This window comes from Peromyscus leucopus, chromosome 4 (assembly GCF_004664715.2).
Source record: "Peromyscus leucopus breed LL Stock chromosome 4, UCI_PerLeu_2.1, whole genome shotgun sequence".
Lineage (NCBI taxonomy): Eukaryota > Metazoa > Chordata > Mammalia > Rodentia > Cricetidae > Peromyscus > Peromyscus leucopus.
In genome coordinates, this window is record NC_051066.1 from 47208008 (window position 1) to 47230886 (window position 22879).

Sequence of the window (22879 nt, forward strand, 5' to 3'; positions counted from 1 at the left end):
AGAAATCCACCTGCCTCTGCCTCCCAAGTGCCAGGATTAAAGATGTGCAGCACTTTTATGTGTAGGAGCATTTTGCCTGCGCGCGCGCGCGTGTGTGTGTGTGTGTGTGTGTGTGTGTGTGTGTGTGTGTGTTCACTGCATGCAGGTGCCCATGGAGGTCAGAATAGGACTTTTGGTCCCCTGGAACTGGAGTTATAAAGGCTGTGAACCACCATGTGGGTGCCGGGAATGGAACTCAGGTCCTCTGGAAGAGAGACAAGTACTCTTAACCTGCCGAGCCATCAGTCCAGGCCCGGGTTTACTGTATTTTTCTTTATTAAATCTGGCAGCTTTTATTCATGCACAATGTAAGCCTCTGCCGTTCTCTCCTGGGACCCCAGAGATGAGGAAGGAAATGTCCTCCTGGCCTCCTTTTGACTTGCTGACTTACAAAGATGTCAGTTACAAGAGCTCGCTCCAACACCGTTCTCTATAACTGCATCTTTCCCTTTCATCCCCACAACTGCTGCCTCTGCTCGACACAGTTCCTTCAGAGCGAGGAGCGAGGACAGTGTGGGGCCATGCATCCAGTATTTCTCAGTCTGGGGAACAGGATGGGTTCCTGGTCTCTGAGGAACAGGCAGGCCATGAAACAGAAGTCCTGGGACACACGGAGAGGATGCCTGGGGAGTCGCTGGTCTTAGCCCTCTCCCATGAGCCCTAGCAGGCATGGTGGTTTTCTGAGCAGAGTGCTGATCTTATTGCCATTTTATGGATGAGGTATTCCCAACATCACTTGCCAAGGAAAACATCCTCCTGAAGCAAACAGAGCATTCACTGTTCTAGATTTACAGATGGCAAAGTCCATATGGGATTACGAGATATACCCCTGGGGTGTCTAAATAGCACCAGAGTTATACAATTCGTGTACAAAGCCCAGCCAACTCCGTGTAGAAGGGGGGATGGTATGTCACTCTCTGACTGATGTTCTCGGGGCATTTGGAGGTGACAGTAACTCAGCTGTTTAGCTGGACAATCTCTCTCCAATGAGGCCGATCACTCACTCCATCGTTCTCTGTCAATCTTTCTAGGAAGTGGCGTCCAAAGACATGCCTTTCTTTTCTGGTTCTTCTCTGCTTCTCCTACCACCTGACTTTTGTGTACTAAATCTTGTTTTAACTAAAAATATCTTGATCTTTTTCCTTACTTCATCTTATTTGGGGAAGGACAAATGATCCTAAAGATATAAGCGTGGCATAAAGAAATTGAGAGATCACAGCAGGTTAAAAGGCAACATTTTTGCAACTGTGAACTCAGGGTTTCCAGTCTCACTGAGGCTAGTTCCTCCAAACTCTACCAGCTGTTCAATTTAAAAACACCAATGCCAGAACCAAGGCTTGGACATCAATATGAAAACATGAAACCTCTTTAGCTGCCTTTCATGTGTAGCCAGGGCTGAGGAAGGTGGTCCCTGGCCATCGAGCCTTTTCCACCCAGTGAGGACCACACGGTGGAAAATTGGTAACAATACTCAGACCCTCACCAGGGCTATCTATGAAATAATCTTCCCAGAGGGTAGGAAATCCTTGATGTACCCTGAGGGGTGAACTGTTTCAGGGATGCTCAGAGCCTTAACGGAGAGGAGGAAGGGAGAGAGCTACCTTGGAGTTCAGATTTTCAAATTGAGTCATGGTTACTTATAACTCTTTGAGTTGGGCCCCTTGCTTTTCTATTGGAGGGATTCAAGGTTGGGTGAGCATAGGTCCCCTCTCCTGGTGTCCTAGCTAGATTTCCATTCCTGTGATAAAATAAGCCTGACAAAAGGCAACTTTGAGGAGAGGTCATGAGTTTATTTTAGGTCATGATTCCAAGTTATAGTCCATCATAGGAAGGAAGGGACAGACGTAGCTCGTCACATTCACAGTCAAGAGCAGAGAATGGATCCGTGCCTAGTGTGCTCCGCTCACTTTCCACACTCTTACCCAATCCAGGGTGCGAGCCATGAGGGGTGCAGCCCACAGGCAATGTTTGTGAGACAGTCACTCTCTCAAGAGAATCCGTTCTAGACAACTCTTCATGGAGACGCTATTCATGGGTGATTCTAGGCTGTACCAGGTTGACAATTTATCTCCCCGGCACACCTGGTCTGTAAGATTGGAGACAGGACTCTTGACTTAAAGTCCTAAGATTGTACTGGGCATGGTAGAGCAGGCCTTTAATCTTAGCACCTGGAAGGCGAAGGCAGGAAGATTTCCAAGAGTTCGAGGCCAGCCTGATCTACACAGTGAATATCAGGGAAGCCAGGGCTACATAGTGAGACCCTGACTCAAACAACAATAACAACAACAAACAAACAAAACAAACTCCCTAAGTCTAGCTCATGGTTTCTGTTACGGGGTGTGAGTATGTGGTAGTGTGTGATAGTGTGTATAATAGCCTCTGTGCGTGTATGTGTGTCTGTATGTGTATTTTTTTAAACTGGGACTTTCTCAAAAGTTTTCACCTGACCAAGTCTAAATTCAGAAAAGACTACAGATCTTAGTGGACTTCTGTAACAACACACACACACACACACACACACACACACACACACACATACACATACACACACAAAGAGACAGAGAGAGGAAGAGAGAGATTTTTTTTCCTCCTGGGTTATACATGTAATTCAGATCTTGCTTTCTAAGATGAAAGGAAAGATACAAATTTTCCCAGTTGCCATGTTATGTCACAAATAATTTCCTTCAAAATCACAAAATTGCTACAAAGAAAACAACCCTGAGTTAAATTAGTGCCCATGGAAGATGCTAGAGTTGTAAAGTGTCTATGTGGAATATTAAACTAGTTAGTTAGATGGCAAAATTTTCCCTGAAAACCATTTCATAGCTCAGGGGCTGGAATGTGCTAGTGCATACCCATGCATGCTTACACACACACACACACACACACACACACACACACACACACACACACACACACACTGAATAAATGAATTAGTGATAGTAATGTACCACTCTTGTTTAGATTTCTTCCCTTTACATGGTCTGTTGCTGTGGGATGTTCTGTATGTCCTGTGGGAGCCCGTTCTTGGGTTCCTCGTGGCTTTACCCAGCAGGTCCGCATTAGAGGATGATTAGGACCACTGGGCCTGAGTGCAGGTGTCTGAGATGGTCTGCACTTGGCTGTGCTGGGGAATGGTCTGTAGCAGGAATCTTCAGAAGTTGCTCTGATTGAGTCAATAAATCAAAAACCTGATTGTGCCAGTGTTTTGGCTAGGCTAGCAAGTATCTAGGCAGGTAGGCTAACAGAGAGGAGAAATAAAAGAACAGGAAGGCAGAAGGAGTCACTGCCTGGAGCCACCGCCAGGACAAGGAAGATGTAAAGTACTGGTAAGCCACGAGCCATGTGGCAAGGTATAGATTTGTAGAAATGGATTAATTTAAGCTATAAGAACAGTTAGCAAGAAGCCTGCCACGGCCATACAGTTTGTAAGCAATATAAGTCTCTGTGTTTACTTGGTTGGGTCTGAGAGGCTGTGGGACTGGCAGGATGACAAAGATTTGCCCTGACTGTGGGCAAGGCAGGAAAACTCTAGCTACAGTCTGTTCTCTGGTTCTATCTATCAGCTTGTTGTTGAGGGTTCTAATAATAATCTTCTCTAGAATGGGTCACTTTAGGAATTTGGAATCTATCAAGAAGGGTGATAAAATCAGCTTTTCAAGGCAAGTTTATTGCTATTTTTAAAATTTTTATTCAGGGACTGGAGAGATGGCTCAGTGGTTAAGAGCACTGGCTGCTCTTCCAGAGGACCTGGATTCAGTTCTTAGCACCCACATGGCACTCATAACCATTTGTAACTCTGATTCCAGGGCTTCTGACACCCTCCTCTGGTCTGTGTGGGTACTGCATACACATAGCACACAGAAATACATGCAAACGAAATACTCATACACATAAAAATAGCAATAACAAACATTTTATTAAAGTCTATTCAATATATTTTGGGGAACCTACATTTATTTTTTAACTAAAAATATTTCAGTCATTGCCGGGCGGTGGTGGCGCACGCCTTTAATCCCAGCACTCGGGAGGCAGAGGCAGGCGGATCTCTGTGAGTTCGCGGCCAGCCTGGCCTACCAAGTGAGTTCCAGGGAAGGTGCAAGGCTACACAAAGAAACCCTGTCTTGAAAAAACAAAAACAAAAAAAAAAAAAAAAAATTCAGTCATTCATCTTATTTGTATTATAGTTTTCCCTTCTGCTTTAACAATAGAATTATAACTATTTTTCTCTATCATTAGCCTATTCTGGAAATCATGTATCTCTTTAAGAGTTACATTGTTTTACAATATTAAATAAGCACTATGGTCAAAAAAGTTAGAGGTGCTAAGTCCAACTGTTTGACTCTTTGGCCTTCTGCTTTCATTAACAGCAATTGGTGGGACAAGTCCAGTGGTAATCCAGACTTCATTATTTCTAGTGGCTGCATGGTTTTCACTTTACAGATGAACTAAGGTTACTATGTAGAATTTCCTCTATGGGGCATAGAAGTGATTTCCAGTGTTTTCAATAATCAATGCTGGGATTGAAAACACACTGCCCTCGGTTGCACAGCACATGGATTTTTGTTTGTTTGCTTGCTTTTGTTTTTCAAGGCAGGGTTTCTCTGTGCAGCTCTGACTGTCCTGGAACTCACTCTGTAGACCAGGCTGGCCTTGAACTTGGAGATCTGCCTGCCTCTGGGATTAAAAGAGTGCTCTACTAACCACTACCTGGCTCACCATCTGTTAAGGCTTCTCTGGAGTTTAAGGCACCAATAAACTCCATAGGTCCTGCCTGGGCCTAACCTGTGTGGAACAGATGCTGCCTGTGAAAGGGATGGTACAGGCGTGCCTCTCCTTAACCTTGCCATGTTGGAGGGGAGTGTTTCTCAAACTGTCACTCATTTACTGCAATTTTCAACGTGGTCAAGATCACTTGTGCTGTTTTTAAAATATTTTTACGTCAATGAATTTTTAAAAATTTTTCTTTTAGTTTCGGGCTGGGCACATGCCTCAGTTACCAGAGTGCTTGCCAAGTATACAGGAAGCCTAGGTGTGGTGATACAACTGCCACAAGCCGGTCATGATGTCAAGTGCATGCATCCTAACAAAGACATGTGTATGTCCTTATCCTCTACAAAAAGTGAAAAAAAAAAAAAACCATGACAGAGTTAAAACTAGTTAAGCAGTTAAATATTCTCTTTCATAACCCATGCTCATTACCTCCATTCCATCCTTCCTAATATTTACCCTTTCTTGCTCTCTTTCCTACATGTTATACTGTGCCCACATATAGATTTGTTTACACATACACATATGTTATTGCCTATGTTCTGCAAGCGAGGGAGAACACGGTACTAGCTTTCTAACAGGATTCATTAAACGATTATTTACTTGTTTACTTAACCTGGATTTTTCCCCCAGTGACAAAGCACTAAAGGGTGGCTGTACTCTTTGTAGAACACGGTGACACAGAGACATTAATCTTAGGAAAAACTATAATCCCATGCTAAACTAGATGGCCAGACTAGGACAGATTCTAGTGGAGTATAGAAACCATATGCTTAAACACCAATGTTCTTTACATTTGTGGGAGAAATGTTAAAGCTAGTGAAATTCTAGCCATTGACTTAATTCCATCGAAGAAGCTGAGGAACAGCCACCCACACAACTGAGTTCATTAAAAGCATAAGTCGAGTACCACGTCTTATCCAAAGCTCCGCCAGGTGAGAGGGGCAAACGCAAGCCTCTGATCAAGGGTAAACATTGTACAAAGTCCTGCTGAAATGGGCTGAACTCCAGCTGAACCCAGGGCTATTTCAGATGAGCCTTTTGAGTTTCCTCGGGTAGAATTCCTGGAACATTTGAAAGTCTGAGGGAGAGCAGATGGCAGCCTTGTACTGCCGTGTTCACACCAGCCACCTGAACCCTTGAGACACCTGCTCGTTCATCTTAGAAATCAGGACGGGAGGAACACACAAAGGCCGCACCACCTTGCAGACTGCCATGTTGCCGAGTACGGACTTTGAAAGGAAACGGGCAATGGATGTATTGGAACCATCCATCAGCTCTGGCGAAAGCAGTGCAGTAGACCTGAGCGCCATACATTGTTCCCAGACACTGGAGTGCCAGTGGAGGCTGTTGGACCTTCAACACGCAATATCATTCTGTAGGCTAGTTAGTATGCTTTTCTTGAGCTTCTACTCTGCCTGAAACTGGTTTTGTTGTTGTTGTTGTTGTTTTGGTAATCTTAGCACTTGGGAAGCAGAGGCAAGCTGATCTCTGTGAGTTCAAGTGCAGCCTGGTCTACAGAGTGAGTTCCAAGGCTGCATAGTAAGACCCAGTCTCAAGAATCAAAACTGAAAAAAAAGTGACTAGCAAAAATAAAAAAGATTTTTTAAATTACCATACATATACAAAATATAGAAATAAGTTTAAAATGTAAAGTGGTTTTTTTTTTTTTTTGGTTTTTCGAAACAGGGTTTCTCTGTGTAGCTTTGCGCCTTTTCCTGGAACTCACTTGGTAGCCCAGCTGGCCTCGAACTCACAGAGATCCGCCTGGCTCTGCCTCCGAGTGCTGGGATTAAAGGCGTTCGCCACCACGGCCCGGCCCAAATGTAAAGATTTTTAATGATGTCTTTGTATGTATATAGATATGTGTTCAAGAATGTGGATGCCACCAAAGCCAGAAGTATGAAATCCCATAGACTGGAGTTACAGGTGCTTGTGGACCCTCTAGAAAAGCAATATGTGCTCCTAACCATTGAGCCATCTCTCCAGATCGCCCCCCCACCCCACCCCGCCTTTTGTAAGGGCCAGTAAGATGGCTCACCAGGTAAAGATTTAGTTAGAGTTTCTGTGGCTGAGATAAACACCAGGACCAAAAGCAACCTGGGGAGGAAAGGGATTATTTCAGTTAATAATTCTACATCCGCACTCCATCGTTAAAGTAAGTCCGGGCAGGCAGGAACTTAAGCAGGACAGGAACATGCAACCAGGAACTGATGCAGAAGCCAAGGAGGAGGAATGTTTACTGGCTGGCTTCTCATGGCTTGCTCAGCCTTCTTTCCTTTTTCGTTTTTGTTTTTAATATTTATTTATTTATTTATTTATGTAGGTATTTGTTTATTTTGGGTTTTGGTTCTTCAAGACAGAGTTTCTCTGTGTAGTCCTGGCTGTCCTGGAACTCGCTTTGTACACCAGGCTGGCTTCTAACTCAGGAATCGGCCTGCCTCTGCCTCTCCCATCCCCACCCCTATCCCACCCCCACCCCCACCCCCCCCCGACCAAGTTCTGGGACTAAAGGAGTGTGCCACCATACCCAGCAAGCCTCCTTCCTTCTAGCACCTAGGACCACCAGCGCAAGAGGGGCTCCGCCCACAGTGGGCGTGGCCTCCCACAGCCATCACTAATCAAGAAAAGGCTTGCTTACAGTTAAATCAGTTTCTCAAATGGCTCCCGCTTGTGTCAAGTTGACATAAAACGACCAGCACAGGCACCTACCCCCAAGTCTGACAACCCCAGACTGACCCCCAGAACCTACATGTGGAAAAGAGAAGGGTTCTCTGACCCCACATGCATGCCAAACCACAAACATAGGCGTGCATATAAACAAACACATAAATAAATATAAAAAAAATAATAATGAACCTAAAGAGATATTTACCAAAAGAATCCACAGAAAAGAGCTGGAGATACGGTTCAGTGGTTAAGAGCACTTACTTTTCCTGAGGACTTGGGTTCAGTTCCTAGCACCCACCTGGCAGCTCACAACCATCTGTAACTCCTGTTCCAGGAGATCTAATGCCCTTTTCCGGCCTCAGTGGGCACATGGCACACACATGATGCACAGACATAAGACAAAACACCCATATGCATGAAATAAAATAGTAATTAAAAAATTTTTTTTGGTCTTTCAAGACATAGTTCCTCTGTATAACAGCTCTTGGCTGTCCTGGAACTCGCTTTGTAGACCAGGCTGGCCTCAAACACACAAAAATTTGCCTGCCTCTGCCTCCCAAGTGCTAGGATTAAAGGCATGTGCCACCACTGCCCGGCGATAATTAAAATTTTTAAATAAAAAATATTCCATGATGTAGCAATTCTTCTACAGGGTATATACCCAGAGAAAGGAAGTCAGTGTGTCAAAGAGGTAATCTGTACTCCCACGTTCATTAAAACACTATTTTCAACTACCAAGAATTGAAAATAACCTGGGGGGCACGAGGAGGGAGAAGAGGGGATCTATGGTTGGTGTGTAGAATGAATAGAAAATTTGATAAAATAAATAAAAAGGAAGGGGAAAAAGAAATAATAAAGAGACCATTTGGGAAAAAAAAAGAAAGAAAAGAACCCAAGTGTCCATCAGTTGGTGACTAAAGAGAATGCGACTCGTAGACACAATCGAATACGACTCAGCTCTAACAAGAGCGAAGCTCTGTAGTTTGGAGCAGCATGGGTAGAACTGGGTTTCGTTGTGTGGACTAAAATAAGATGAGGACCACACCTGTCGTTCGTTTGTGGGATAAAGAGGAGTTTATCTCCCGGAAGTAGAATGCTGCCTGCCCAAGGCCGGAAGACAGAATCGGGGGAGAGGTGGTCGGTGGATACAGTTGAAACAGGAGTACGAAAGTGTGCAGGCGCACGGTGGGCCGACTGTGTGCCCCCGCAATTTACTGGACATTTCGGAGTCAGAAGAAAGGAGTGTGAACGCTTTCCCTCACAAGGAAATGTCAGGTGTTTGAGAAGGGAGGCATGCTGGGCCTGATTTAAGTATTACCCGGCCTGTGCATAGAACCCTCGTGTGGCAACCCTAGAATGTGCATATGTTAACATTTTTGTGTATCAATCGGCTCTTGGATTTTAGAACAAAGCGTACAAAACGTAAAAGAAAATTTTTCTCTATAATTTCCACCCAAAGTGAAAATCTCTATTGAGGTTAAAATATGATTTTAAACACAAATCTCCAATTCTTTTTTTTTTTAAGATTTATTTATTTTTATTTTGTGTGTACCGTGTTTTGCCTACATGTGTGTGTTGGTGCGCCATATGCATGTGTTGCCATTGGAGGCCAGAAGAGGGCGTCAGATCCTCTGGAACCAGAGTTACAGACAGGTTGTGAGTCATCGTGTAGGTGCTGGGAATTGAACCTCGGTCTTCTGCAAGAGCAGCCAGTGCTCTTAACCACTGAGCCATCTCCCCTGCCACCACCCCAACTCCTTTTTGTGAACAATTAGCTTCTCATAAACATTCTGTCCATGAAATGCCTGCTTTGCAATCCTGCAGTGTTCAAGGACAATATCCTCTGGCAGGTGTGTGTGTGCGTGTGTGTGTGTGCACACATGCGCGTACATGAGTGCAAGGGCTCAGAGTCAAAGCATCCAATTGCCCTGGAGCTGGAGTTACAGGTGGTTGTGAGCCCTCTGACATAGAGGCTGGGAACTGAACCCGGTTCCTCTGAAGAATAGCACACACTCTTTAAACATGGCGTCATCCCCCATGTGGCTTCTAATCCCAGACTCACTCTAGGTCCAGGGTTTGAAATCAAGGTGGACCAGAAGAGTCTGCCCCATGAAATCAAGCAGCCATCCCTCTCCTCCTCCCTTGTGTCACCTCCAGAGGCCGCATGAATCAGTGGCATGATTCAAAGCACTCCGCTAAATACTAGCTCAAGCCGTGTTCCCCTAAAATGCTGAAAGGTTCGCTCTCCCCGGGAGTATGTGTGCTCCAGATGTCTTTGAACTCTCACTGGAGGATGGGGTGCCAGCCATGCCAGACTGCTTTGTTGTCCTTAATGGACTTATCCTGCTCCAGGGACTTTCCTGAGCAGAGAGGCTGACCACCAACCAGCTTCTACCTCTGCAGTGTGGACAAACCGATTTGCTTTCTGTCAACTCTGGCCTGATGATTCAAGTTGGAAATATGCAGCGAAGTTACAGATGCCAGCACCCTGCCTTATGATTAATGAGTGTGTGTGTGTGTGTGTGTGTGTGTGTGTGTGTGTGTGTGTGTGTGATGACATTTCTCCTAGAAGTAGCAAAGCTTCATTAAAACCGGCCAGGGCTTCAGTCAAGTACGTTTACAGTTACAGCGATTTCCCAGTTCTCCCTCCCCACACCCAGCAAGGCTTGCACTCAAGTTTCCTTGTTTGCAGGTTCAGAAGATGGCCTCTCGCAGAAGCAGCGAGCACCTCGAAGACGGTGTCAGCAGCCCAAAATGTTGAGTAGCCCCGAGGACACCATGTACTATAACCAGTTAAATGTGAGTTCAAAGTGGCCGTAAAGCCGTTTTACCGGCTTTGTTTCCAGTTAATAATTCTGTTATTAATACCTGTTCCAGCCCCTCCAGCCCCACCCCCACTCTCCTCTGCTCTCCTCCTGAACATGTGCTTAGGCTCTTTATCTGTTGCTTTCATGTCAGGATGTCTGCCTTCACGGTGAATAATTGATGTGGTTTATCAAAGACGAGCAAGATGCATGCTTCATCAGGCTCACTTGAGCCCTTTGATCAAAAAAATTATGCTGTGACTTCTGATATTATCAGCATCTGCTTGCATTCAACACAAAATCACTTTGAATTAAAAATTAACGACTTGGTGCTTCGCTTTGACTGTGTGTTCTTGGCCCTATCCACAGGGAACTCTAGAATATCAAGGGAGCCAGAGGAAGCCAAGAAAACTTGGGTAAATATCTGTCTTCTTAGTTTTCAGCAACTGTAAACAGAAGGGGTCCTTTGTGATACCATAGAAAAGGCACAACTTTCCAGAGAGCCTTCTGAAAATACTCCACCCAGACGCTGCCACTGTTATTCACACTAGCAATTCTTTTTCATGGTAGCAAGTACACAAAACTTGAATCCATTCTGCCCGGAAAGGTTGAAATTGTCACCTAAGACAAATGTTATTTCTCCTGATCATTCCGGGGCATTAGAATCATAATTAAAGACTGGCTGTGAGTTGTACAAAACCCTCCTTCCATAAGTAAGTAAGAGCATTTCCCAAGTGCAGACAGGCACTCCCGCCATATTTAATACTTCCTCAGACTTAACACTTGCAAGGAATGATGAGAAGGAAGTACCTGGCACATTTGTTTGCCAGCTCACAGTGGCGACCAGAAAGGGAGGCGATAATTGACATGGTTCTGAACTGAGGGGGGTCAGGGGCAGAACTGTCTGGAGAGGACAGCAGGAGACAGACCACTTAACCACATAAAAAATCAAGTTACAATGTGACCACAAGTTTTAGGTACTTACCATGGCCCAGAAAGGTGAAAAGCTTTATTATCAGACTCAAGATACTACCACAAATGTGGGGACATTCAGAGCTGGTCAGGGTGTAGCCCCTGTTCCAGTTCCCCATTACCACCACACACACAACTTTAGGTACACCAGAGATGATCCTGGTGTCCGTTTGATTTTCCTGTTGAAAATCCTCTTTTCTCTGTTGCAGACAAATCAAAGTGCTGGATGGGGAAGACCAATATTACAAAAGTCTGTCCCCTGGGGCCTGTGTCCCTGAGGAAAGCGACTCAGCCCACTGTTTCTGTTTTCCCTCATCCCCCAGAGGAGACTCCGTTGCTCAACACTGAGCTGTGCTTTCCAGCCCCAAATGTGTCCCGAGCAGAAGCAACGGTGGTAACTGATCATCTAATAAGAAAGCGGTGTCATGGGGTCAGCTTCTTTGGACATGGCCTGTGCTTGAACCTTACTGAACAACTCACAGATCCCTGAAGATTCTCTGCTCCCAAGCCCTTCTTCACCTGCCCTGCAGCCTCTGGTCTCTTCATCCTGTGAGAACACCCCTGCTTCGTCAATGCAGTCCTTCAGGCTGCCGACAGCTAGAAAAGCGTGGACAGTCCCATTGCAGGCCAGTTGTGAAATCTGATAACTTGTCTATTTTCCTCACCAAGTGGAATCCTGCAATCTCTTTCCTGCTCTTCTTGAACCCCGCCCACTTTGGTGAGGTTTCTATATCTCTTCCTCCAGAATCAGGGCTTCACTGCTGAGGGCACTGTTTCCAGGAAGAGTGGTCCAAGATTTCTGTTTAGATGCAAAAGTTAAAATCTTTCAGATTCTTCCTACAGGACAAAGGAATGCCTCTGTGGCACGATGTTATGTTGAGAGAGTGTCTGCCTGTTTCTTCTAGCTTGCCTAGAGAAGCACATCACTCCAGCAATGAAAAGCAGAACGTGGAGAGTGAGAATTTGGACCTGAGCAAGTTCGGGCCACCTGATTTCATAGCTGTATTCCCTGGTCAGCTGTCTCCACAGGCTGTGAGAGATGGCAGAGGACAAAGCTCATCTTGTCCATCTCTGTGTTTCTCAGACCTAGCTCAGGGCCTAGGACAGTGAACACCCAGTGCATAAGAATGAATTATTTCCGGCGGCATGACTAGCCAGGGAGTTACTTACATGTGATAGATGAGTTGCTACTTCTCTTATATATAAGTGAGCTCTGATGTTTTGCTCAAGAGTGAGCTGTTCGTATTGTAATCATAATGGCATTATATGATGTCATACTCGATATAATTCAGTACAAGCTGCTTTCTTGAGCACAAACTCTGTGTAAAACAATATGGAAAGCTGCTTATGTGTGCTGTAAAAGCAAAACCCTGTCTAAGACTCCTTCTCTAGAGCAGATGCTCTTAATATTTTCTTTCTCTAAAATACTTAGTTGATTTGAGAAAAAAAAAAGTACTTTAGGAATATTAGAAAATGTTATTATCAGAGGTTTTTTTCTTTAACGGAGGGCATTATAAATATTTTCCGAAGAGGAGCAGTTAAGTGAAGTTGCTGTGTTAACTTTCCATGAGGAGACACAGACAGGAGCATGGGTGAAAGGCTGCTTACAGAGGCGTGGGCAACTTATAGACAACGATGCCACCAAAGAATACCCCTCCATAGCAACAACTAACCCCTCAGGGAGAGGCAGAGCCCTGTACACAGCCTTGCACGCCTTTCACACTTCCACAAGGAAATGTTAGTAAGTGCTGTCTTGCCCTGAATCCACAATGGCAATGGCTGCATCGTGCCCAGAAGACAGAGAGTTCCACAACAGAGACATATGAAGAGCTCAGAAATTATAATGGTGTAAGAAATAGCTACAGACAGTTTTAGTAGCTTCATTGGGCTTTTTTTTAAAAAAAAAAAAACTATATCTGGGGTTTTTCCCAGATCTTCATTTAAGAGGTAATGTTTATATGGTGTGAGAATAGAGCAGACATAACAAAACTAATTTAGTTGCTTAAGAAATAATGCTTAGGGTAATTCTGTGATAGAGTACTTGGCTAGCATGTGCAGGGTTTATTCCCCGAGAACAAGAAAAATGAAGAGATGAGAGAGGGAGAGAAAGCCTCGAATACACAGATTTTCTTTGAGTGCCTTCGGAAATTTCTCTTTTATCACCGATTAATCTACTTTGATGTAACTGTTTTCCAAACTGTTGAATAAAAATGTTCATAACGTCCTGTCTGTCCACACACAATGTGATTGTAAGCCTTGTTTCTTTCTCACTAAAATGTGTCTACAAATAAAGATTTAAAAACGAATCGTTAAATTCTAAGTCAGAGGTTCTGTAATAATTGGCGATACAGCTGCAACTCCAAGCTTTGGTTTTGAAGCTGTGGTTGAAGCATGGATAAGGTAAACTATAGACTTTTCTCTTGGGTTGTTCATAATGCCATGGACTTAAGTGTGACTCTTCCACCAAATAGATGATAGTATGTTATAACCTGGAACTTCATGTTCATCAAAATAATAACCACATAGTTAAAAAAAAAAGCATAATCAATAATCCAGAAAAGCTGTACCAGAGATCTCATACCTCCCCATAAGAGGCAATCATTTAAATACTACTTCTGATTCTAGCCAGGGATGCTGTCTCATGCCTATAATCTCAGCACCTTGAGAGGCTGATACGTGAGGATGTCAGGTCAAGGCCAGCTTGGGCTACTACCCAGACTGTCTCAAAATAATTATTTCTAGTACTTCTAATGATTTCTGCCATCCTCTAAGCACAGTCACATGTCGCAGAAAGGCATGATGGTCAACAATAGGCTGCACGTCCCACAGCAAAAAATAAGCTGCACCATACAGCCTAGGTGTGCAGTAGGCTAGACCATCTAGGTTTGTTTGTTGTTCGTTTGGCTTCTTCAAGACAAAGTTCCTGGCTGTCCTGGAACTCACTTGTAGACCAGGCTGGCCTCAAACTCAGAGATCCACCTGCCTCTGCCTCCTGAGTGCTGGGATTAAAGGCATGCACCACCATTGTCTGGTAATACCATCTAGGTTTGTATAAATCCTGTCTATAATGCTCCCACAACAAAATCAATCTTTATTCATCATACAGATAACATTTATTTTCCCCCTTATGACTTAGTTCTCCCCCTCTTCTCCTTCCTCTGCCTTCTCCAGTATTTACCATTTTATTGACCTTGACCTTGGCTACCTTTCAGACCTTACTATGTATAACGAAGCATTTCTCTTTTGAACTATCCACTTTCCGGGGCATCCATGTGACTATCTCTAATGTGAAGGAAGGCAGCAGGCTGCAAGTCGGTGTCAAGAGAAACAGAAATGACTCTGGGTGTAGAACCTTTTGTGAAATCTGACTGCAGACCCTCGGCTGGGTTCCTACGCTGCAGCTGCTTTCTCTTCAGATCTACTTACATCCACTTTTCTAGCCTTGTCTGTGTGTGTGTGTGTGTGTGTGCAAAATTAGGAGACTCAATAAAGTATTACAGTGCAACCACCATGTAAGCACTCCTGCAGTCTAGAATAGCATGTTGTCTGAACACTAGGATGGACGTTCCCTCCTCTTCCTAGGCCCTGCACTTCCCCAAAGAAACACACTCAACTTTTTGACTGTGATTAGAGCTTTATACTTACAGTGCCCAAGCACTGTAGTTAGGCTTTGCCTCCTATGGTTAAGTTTCGGGGACTTTGGTAGCTTTGTTTGTTTTCTGAGACTGTTTCTCTCTAAGCATCCCAGATTGGCCTCAAATAGATGATCATCCTCAGCCAAAGTCTTCTGAGCTTTGTTGTTATTATTGAGACAGTCTGAGCTAAGAATATGTGTGTGTGCCACCACCCTGGACAGTTTTGAGGAGCTACATATAAATGGAATCACATGGTAAGAATCCTTCAGATCTCACTTCCTTCATCTAATTGTTCCATGGATGCTGCACACCTATATGTCATAGGATAGAAATAGAGTTTATGTGTCATCATGGGTGTGTAGTAGTCTAGTGTATGACAATTGACAATGATATTCTTTTCCTGGGGAAATGTAGATGGTTTCCTATTTGGGGCTAGTTTGGAAATCGCTACTGTGAGCGTTGCTGCATCTATCTATCAGTGTCTAGTTTCATGCCTTCCTGTCGGCCATGATCCTAGTAGAACTAGTAGAACTGAAATACAGTAAGGCATGTGTATCTTCACCTGGACACACACTGCCGAAGTGTTCTCTTGAGCAGCTGGACCGATCTGTGATCCCACTAGTGATTCAAGAGTGGTCCCAATTTTCTGCTTCGTGCCAACTCTTACTGTCATCAGACGCTTTTGTCAAGGTATTCTGATAAGTCTCTATTAGAATCTCACTGTGATTATAGCTTTATTATATATTATATATTATATAACCTTTATTAATAGTGACCTGGAACAATTTCATATGTTTTATGGCCATTTTAGGTAAATTCTTTGTGATTTTATTGGATTTATTTAATTGAATTAACATCTTTTAATTTAAAGGAACACATACATGTACAGTTGGTTATGCGTTGCAAATGCTTTCTCTTCTAGATGGCTTGCCCTTTCAGTCTCTTCAGATGCCCTTGATGGGGAAAAAGTAAATGTGTAATGTTAGCAGTCCAGTTTCTCAATCTTTTCCATCTTGGTTAGAAACATTGCAAAGACGCCTGCCTTCAGAACCTCCGGAAAGTGCCACTCTTGGCCTCTCACTCAGGTTCTCCACTCCACCAGAACATTTATGCATTTGACATGGACAGTGGCTCTCTTGGCCCTATTTGATGAGAAGGACTTTCCCCAGTGCTCAAAAATGTCAACATTTACATAAACCATAAGTCTGTCTCTCGATTCCAAACTCTACCCATCATTCTAATGTTCATCTTCACCTTAGATAACATATTTTCCTTTATGACACGCTCTAGTATACAGAAGAGCAAATTCTCTGGGTTTTTTTCCCCCAAAGGTTACTTCATCAGCACAGGCCTTTTGCATTTTGTACAATCAAGTAGTCAATTCTGGGGAGAAAAACAAATGAGATGTCTTTGGAACTGTCTAGAAACTTCAAAATGTAGGGAATTGACATCTTTACTATAGGGATCTTTTTGGTTTTGTTTTGTTGTTGTTGTTGTTTTCCTGTTGTTTATTTCTGGTTTTAGTGTTTTGAGACAAGGTATCTCTACATAACCCAGGCTGTCCTGGAACTTACTCTGTAGACCAGGTTGGCCTTTCACTCAGAGATTCACCTGCCTCTGCCTCCTGAGTACTGGGATTAAAGGTGTGTGCCACTATGCCTGGCCCACTACAGGGATTTTTTTCAATCCTCAAATGTGGTTGTAACCTTTTGTATTATCTAAATAGTTCTTCTCTCAGTAATGATTTAAAATCTTATATGAAAAATCTTTTAGCAATTTCATTAGTTTCATTTCTGTTTGCCACATGTAGTTTGCTGTTATTTAAAATGTTATTTTAAATTTATAGTCTCTGTGTGTGTTACCTTCGTGTATTTGTACTAGATGCATGTATGAGGTCCACTGAGGCCAGAGGCAGTACCGTATTCCCTAGAACTGGAGTTCCAGATGGTTGTGAACTACTGTACGGGGGCTAGGACTCAGCGAGGTCCTGTACAAAGGCCAGAAGTGCTCTTGACCACTGAGTCATTTCTCAAGGACCTCTAAAATGTTTTGGGCTAAAAAAAAGTTTTCTATTTGTTGCTAGTTTTTAAGGAAATATGACTGACTTTTTTTTTTTTTTTTTTTTTGAGGTCCCAACAACTTTGCTAAATGTACCCACCAACTTCAATAACGTCTGTAGATACTGCTGGGTTTTCAGCATACACAACTGTATCACCTATAATTAGCCATTTTCATTCTACTCTGATTGTCTTGATTCACCACCTGGACCGTTTGGCTGTTGATTTGCAGCCTGCCTCCAAATAACCACACATTTCTCACAATTCTCCTGGGTGTCTGAGTGTTGCCATTGATTTTAGCTAGCGAGTCACGTGTGTGCCTGCAATTAGCTGCAGATCAGCTAAGCAGCTTGGCGATCTGGGCTGAGTTCTTCTCACACTGAACACGGCAGAGATAGCTGGGTCAACTACACGTGTTCTCTGACTTGCTGTTTTCTCCATAGACTGTGGCAGAATGTAAGAGATCCAGAGAAGGAAGGGAAGGCAAGGAGAGAGGGAGAAAGGGGGGGGGAGGTCTCAGAGCTGGTACACTGTCAATTCCACCATGTTCCTGTAAACAAAGCAAATCACAAGTCCATCCCAGATTAAAGTGATGAGTGATTAAATTCATCTCTTACTGGGTGGCAGTGGCACACACCTTTAATCCCAGCACTCAGGAGGCAGAGCCAGGCGGATCTCTGAGTCCAACGCCAGCCTGGTCTACAGAGTGAGATCCAGGACAGGCACCAAAACTACACAGAAAAACCTGTCTCGAATAACAAATGAACAAAAAAAAAAAAAAAATTCATCTCTTAATTAGAGGAAATGCAAGTCAATAGTATTGGGCAGGTGGGCAGGGCAGAGATACCGGCAGAGGCAGTGAATCTAAGCCCCCTTTTGGAATCAAACTGTGATATTGAATGAGTGAGATTTCCAGTATAGCACTGATTAGGAAGGTTCATAGATGATACTCTTATCTCTGTCCTAATCGCAAAGAGAAATCTTCAGCATTTGTCCATTAATTATGCTATTTGTTGTTTGTTTCCAATCTTAAGTTTTGTTTCTTATAAGTCACTGAGTTTTTATCAAGTACCTATCCATTGCATATTTGAATAAACCTGTGATTTTTCTCATTTATTTTGTTAGTATAGTTACACTCATTTTCTTTCTTTAAAAAAAAAAAATTCAGTAGCAGAAATTGAGCCCAGAACCTCCTGTGTTCTAGGCAAATGCTCTATTACTGGCCTATCCAAGTCACATTACTTTTCTCAAGTTAAACCATCTTGTACTTTTACATTAAAGAACTTTCTTATATCATAGTATCATTTTACATTATGTTGGAGTTACTTTTTAAAATATTATCTATGCTCACGATGAAACTAACATACAAATTTCTTTATTCTTATAATATCCCAATTTGTCTTTCTCTGGACAGGGACCTTTCTAAAGGTCCCATGACCTCACAAACAGGGCGAACAGCTGGAGCCTATGGGAGGCATTTCTCCTTCAAACTGAGACAGTTCCCTGGATCAGTGCGATGTGACCTTTATCTCTTCCTGCTGGGGTTGAGTTGAAGATGTCAGAATAGTGGCTCTTGTGTGTTTCCTGGTCTTATATATTTGGAATACCTTTCCCAATCCTTTCACACTAAGGTGGTGTGTGTCTGTGGTGATGTGTGTCTGTGGTGGTGTGGCATGTTTCTTGGGGCAGCATAAAAGCAAGCAGGGTTCTGTTTTCTGATCTAAATTGGTAGTATATGTGCATTTTGATTGAGAAGGTCAATCTGTTGAGATCCAGAGTTATTTTTAAAAGGTATATAATAATTCCGGTCATTTTGTTGATTTTGTCCTGTTTGGTGTTTTTTTCAGTCTTCATTTGCTTAACAAATATCTGATCTTTTTGTTGTTGTTTTTCTGTAGATGTGTTTATAATTCTCTTCCATTTGAGGTACCACCTCCAGTATCTGCTATAGATGGCTTAGTAACATAAATTGTTTTAGACTGCTTTTACTGTGGAAATTTTCTCTCCTTGCAGTATCACAGATAGTTTTGCTGGGTATAGTAGTGTGGGTTAGCATCTGTGGTCTTCAGGACTTGAAGTACATTGCTCTAAGCTCTTCTGGCTTTTACAGTTTCCATTGAGAAATTAGCTATTATTCTGGTGGGCCTGCACTGAGTCTTCCCTCTTTCAGTTTTCAATATCCTTTTCTTGCTTTGGATATTTAATATTTTATCTGTTATATGGTGTGGAGTATTTTTCTCTGGTCCTGTCTATTTAATGTTCCATTTACATCTTGTACCTGGATGGGCATTTCTTTCCCTAAACAGGGAGGTTTTTTTTTTTTCCTTTGACTTTATTGAAAATGCTATCCATACCTTTGGTTATGGTTATGGTTATGCCATGGATAGATCTTCTCTTTTGTGCTCATAATTCATGATCTGGGCCTTTTCCTGGTGTTCCACGGATCTAGTATGTTCCACTCATATATATATTTTTAATTTATCATTGACTTTAACTGAATGACCCAATTCCTCTACTTTATCCTCACACCCTGATATTCAGTCCTCCATGTGATCCATTGTATTGATGAGGCCCTTCCACTGAGGTTTTGTTTGGCTTATTGAATTTTTCATTGCCAATATCTTTTTAGTTTGTTCTTCAATTTTTTTTATTTTTTTGTTGAATTCTATTTTCATATTCTGATTTGATTTTCTTTCTGTGTTCAGCTGTTTGTGTTTTCTTGGAATTCATCCAGGAGATTTTTCATTTCCTCTGTGAATTCCTTCACGTGTTTATTTGTGTCCTTTCTGGAATCTTTGAACATATTTATAATCAAAAAAAATTCTTTGCTTAGAATGTCATCGAAGTCACTGTCATTGGAAGCCCTCACTATGGGATTGCTAATTTTCGGAGGAGACATTTCACCTTGGCCTTTTCCATTCCTAGAACGTTTACACTGGGGTTTGCCGTCTGGGCTTAGACTATTGAGAATTTCTGGCACTCCCGAGCTACGCTTGTTTGGCACTTCACGTTTCTTCTGCTTCACGGGTCTTGGCTGGACCCTGTTGCTAAAGGTTCGGTTATGAAGAGGCTTGGTGTTGATTCATGGATGGTGTTGCTGAAGGTGATCATGACTCTGTGGAGGGAAGGGGCGCAGCATGACCTCTGACCTTGCAAACCAGAACCAGTACAGTGGGGGAGTGGGGGATGCCAGGAGAAGTGGTTTCACGTGTTCTCTGCTAACTAGAGCCCTGGTTTGTAAGGTGTGGTGGAGGTTCCATAAGCTGGACACATTAGGAACGTTGTCTGTATATGCCAGGGGTGGGGAGCTCACATCGTGTCACTTCCCTGGTCAGAGAGAGCATGCCCAGTGACAGAGGTGTGTGGTGAGGGTTGTCCTATGGGTTCACCAGCTGAGGTGCCCTGAGGAGAGTTGTAGTTCTGCTAGGAGTTCCAGAGAGCTCTGCTTGCCTGGCTGGCTGAGTGGACAGAGTGATGAAGTGTGTCCTGGAGGCAAGAAGCCAGGGACCTCGGGTCTGTGTCTAGCTCTGGTGCTCAGGGGTTGGTGGGAGTATGTGCAAGAGATGAGAATGAGGACCTCTCACCTTTCCCCGCCAGTGCTAACTGGGGGCAGGAGGACTATGCCCCGGAAGCAGAAGGTCTGGGGACCCTTGGCCTGTCCATAACTTTTAGGGATATTGTTGTCCAGCTCTTCCAAGGAAGGAGATCAGCACAGCTACCAACAGTAGGGAATGGAAAACAACGTCAGAAGGGGGCACAGGAGGAAGCATGTCATGGAGGAAGTGACATCTAACCAATCTTGAAGGGTCAACAGAGAAGAAACGGGCAACTGCCATCCTATCGTGTGGGTCACAGGACTGCCATGGAGCCTTTAGTGTGGGTTAGAGAAAGTGCTCCCTCCACGGTACACATATCCCAGACACCCCTATGCAACCAGAACAGCCCCAAATGTCCAGGCAGAACCCAAGCAAGTGAGACGGAGGAAAAATCAGCCTTGATGTGGATGGGCAGAAACATAGAATAAATAAATAAAAGGTAAAAGCGACGAAGCAATATGGAGGACCCCACAGGCTGCGTTAAGGAGTTTGGACCTAACTAGGAAATAAGAAATCATTAGGGATTTTGTTCAGGAGAAGTAAACAGAGCTGAACACGAACAGAGCTGGCATTTGGGAAGAACTTATTGACAGTGATATGCAGGGGAGAAGAAGAGAGACAAGATCCCCTGGGGGATTCACCAGGTGGGATACCAAAACTTCAGGAGAAGAAAGCAAAGCTGGAATAGTAGAAGGTGAGTGGAAGGAGTGAGAAGCCCTCTCATCCTAGGAAACTGGGGGTAGCAGCCGGGGAAGGATGGATTGAAAATGGCCTCATACTGGGGGCTGGAGAGATGGCTCAGCAGCTAAAAGCACTGACTGCTCTTCCAGAGGACCTGGGTTCAATTCCCAGCACCCACATCTGCTCACACTTGTCTGTGACTCCAGTTCCAGGGGTTCCGACACCTTCACACAGACTTACACGCAGGTACACCAATGCACATAAAATAAACCATTTAAAAAAGGGCCTCATGCAGAAATGAGTTGGGATCTTCTTCTGCAGCAAATTAACTGAGTGCCTGGGTTGATCATTTCAGGTTCCTCAGGCAACAGACTTTTGTCCCCGAAAATTGGAGATAAAAGGAATAAAAAAAAATCCAAGATAGTTTCATGACTGCCCAAATTTTTAGGATAAAAACAATCAGAGACTAAAAGGAAACTTCAGGATTGAGATTTAGACTTGAAATGGGAGGGATGACACTTTTCTATGTTCAAGAAAGAAATCATTCCAAAGTGAAAAGTCAGTCTGGTACCCAGGCATCAGATGCTTATTAATCATTAGTCTCTGAATGGTGGTTTGCTCAGGGCAATGTATGCTAATGTTGATATGTGGGGTTTTATAAGGTGTTTATTGCCCTGGTGACAGCTGATATGACCTCCAACAGAAAGAGGCTGTCATATCATCTATATCATTTTGTAGACATTTCAAAGTTCAGAGGCTGTCACTCAAGTAAGTGTTTAGGGATTCCAGTTTTTAATGCACAGAGTACAATTGATTTTACCCAAGTCAGATTTGTGGGAAATGAAGATTTTTTTTTTTAAAAGAGATGTTGAATATATTTTCTCCTGTGTTCTTTCATGTTTGTATAATGACTTGCTCACAGCACCAAGTCCAATCACAATCATTGGAACAAGGCCCTGGATTCATTGAAGACATCTCAATAATGCCAACACCTGATTATTGATCAAGCTAATTGGTTGGTAACTGGATAGATAACCACTTCACACTGTGCTGATGTTTGAAAACCTGTTTGGCTATTTTTTACATTAGAGGTTTACATGAGAATGTCTCCAGATATCTGAACACTTGGTCCCCAATTGGTAATGTTGTTTGGGGAAATAAGGCTTTTCTAGAAGCCAGATTTTTAAGAGTTTAAAGACTTGTGCCACTTCTGATTCACTCTCTCTGCCTCAGCTTCCTTCCCTGATGATTCCTTTTCTAAGTTGCTTCTGGTCATGGTGTTTTCTCCCAGCAATAGAAAAGTAACTAATACTTTACTGAAGGGCCCAGCTAACTCCAGTTTTAATGCACTTATCAAAAGTATAGCCAGGTTTATGAATTTCATATAATCTGTTCGAATCAGAGACAAGCTGTGACTAAAGAGTGACTGAGAAGAACCCCTTTGGTTAGCTGCTGGTCAAGTGAACCTCTGGAATTTACTATGCGCCACACCAGCCCCTTGGGCAATAGGTGCAAAGAATGTCACTATTTTTCACACATGCTTCAGTTGATATTTTAGTTCACTCAGACTTGAAGATCTGTGAATTCACCCCTGAGGATTTGCAGCAGGTGGTCTTTATGCGAGGGCATCCTTGGAGTCTGGGGTTTTTTCTCAC

The 22879-nt window shown here is 43.3% G+C and overlaps 1 protein-coding gene across 1 annotated transcript in view; it reads left to right on the forward strand.

Moving 5' to 3' along the window:
• LOC119087809 (myosin-IIIb-like) overlaps nt 1-13575 on the forward strand; it is a 94692-nt gene extending 81117 nt beyond the window's left edge. Inside the window, exons 5-7 of the mRNA XM_037204423.1 lie at nt 10172-10278; nt 10653-10699; nt 11465-13575. Of these exons, the coding sequence (XP_037060318.1) occupies nt 10172-10278; nt 10653-10699; nt 11465-11603 (293 nt within the window). The 3' untranslated portion in view covers nt 11604-13575. The remainder of the gene's footprint in view (nt 1-10171; nt 10279-10652; nt 10700-11464) is intronic.
• Nucleotides 13576-22879: the final 9304 nt, after the last annotated feature.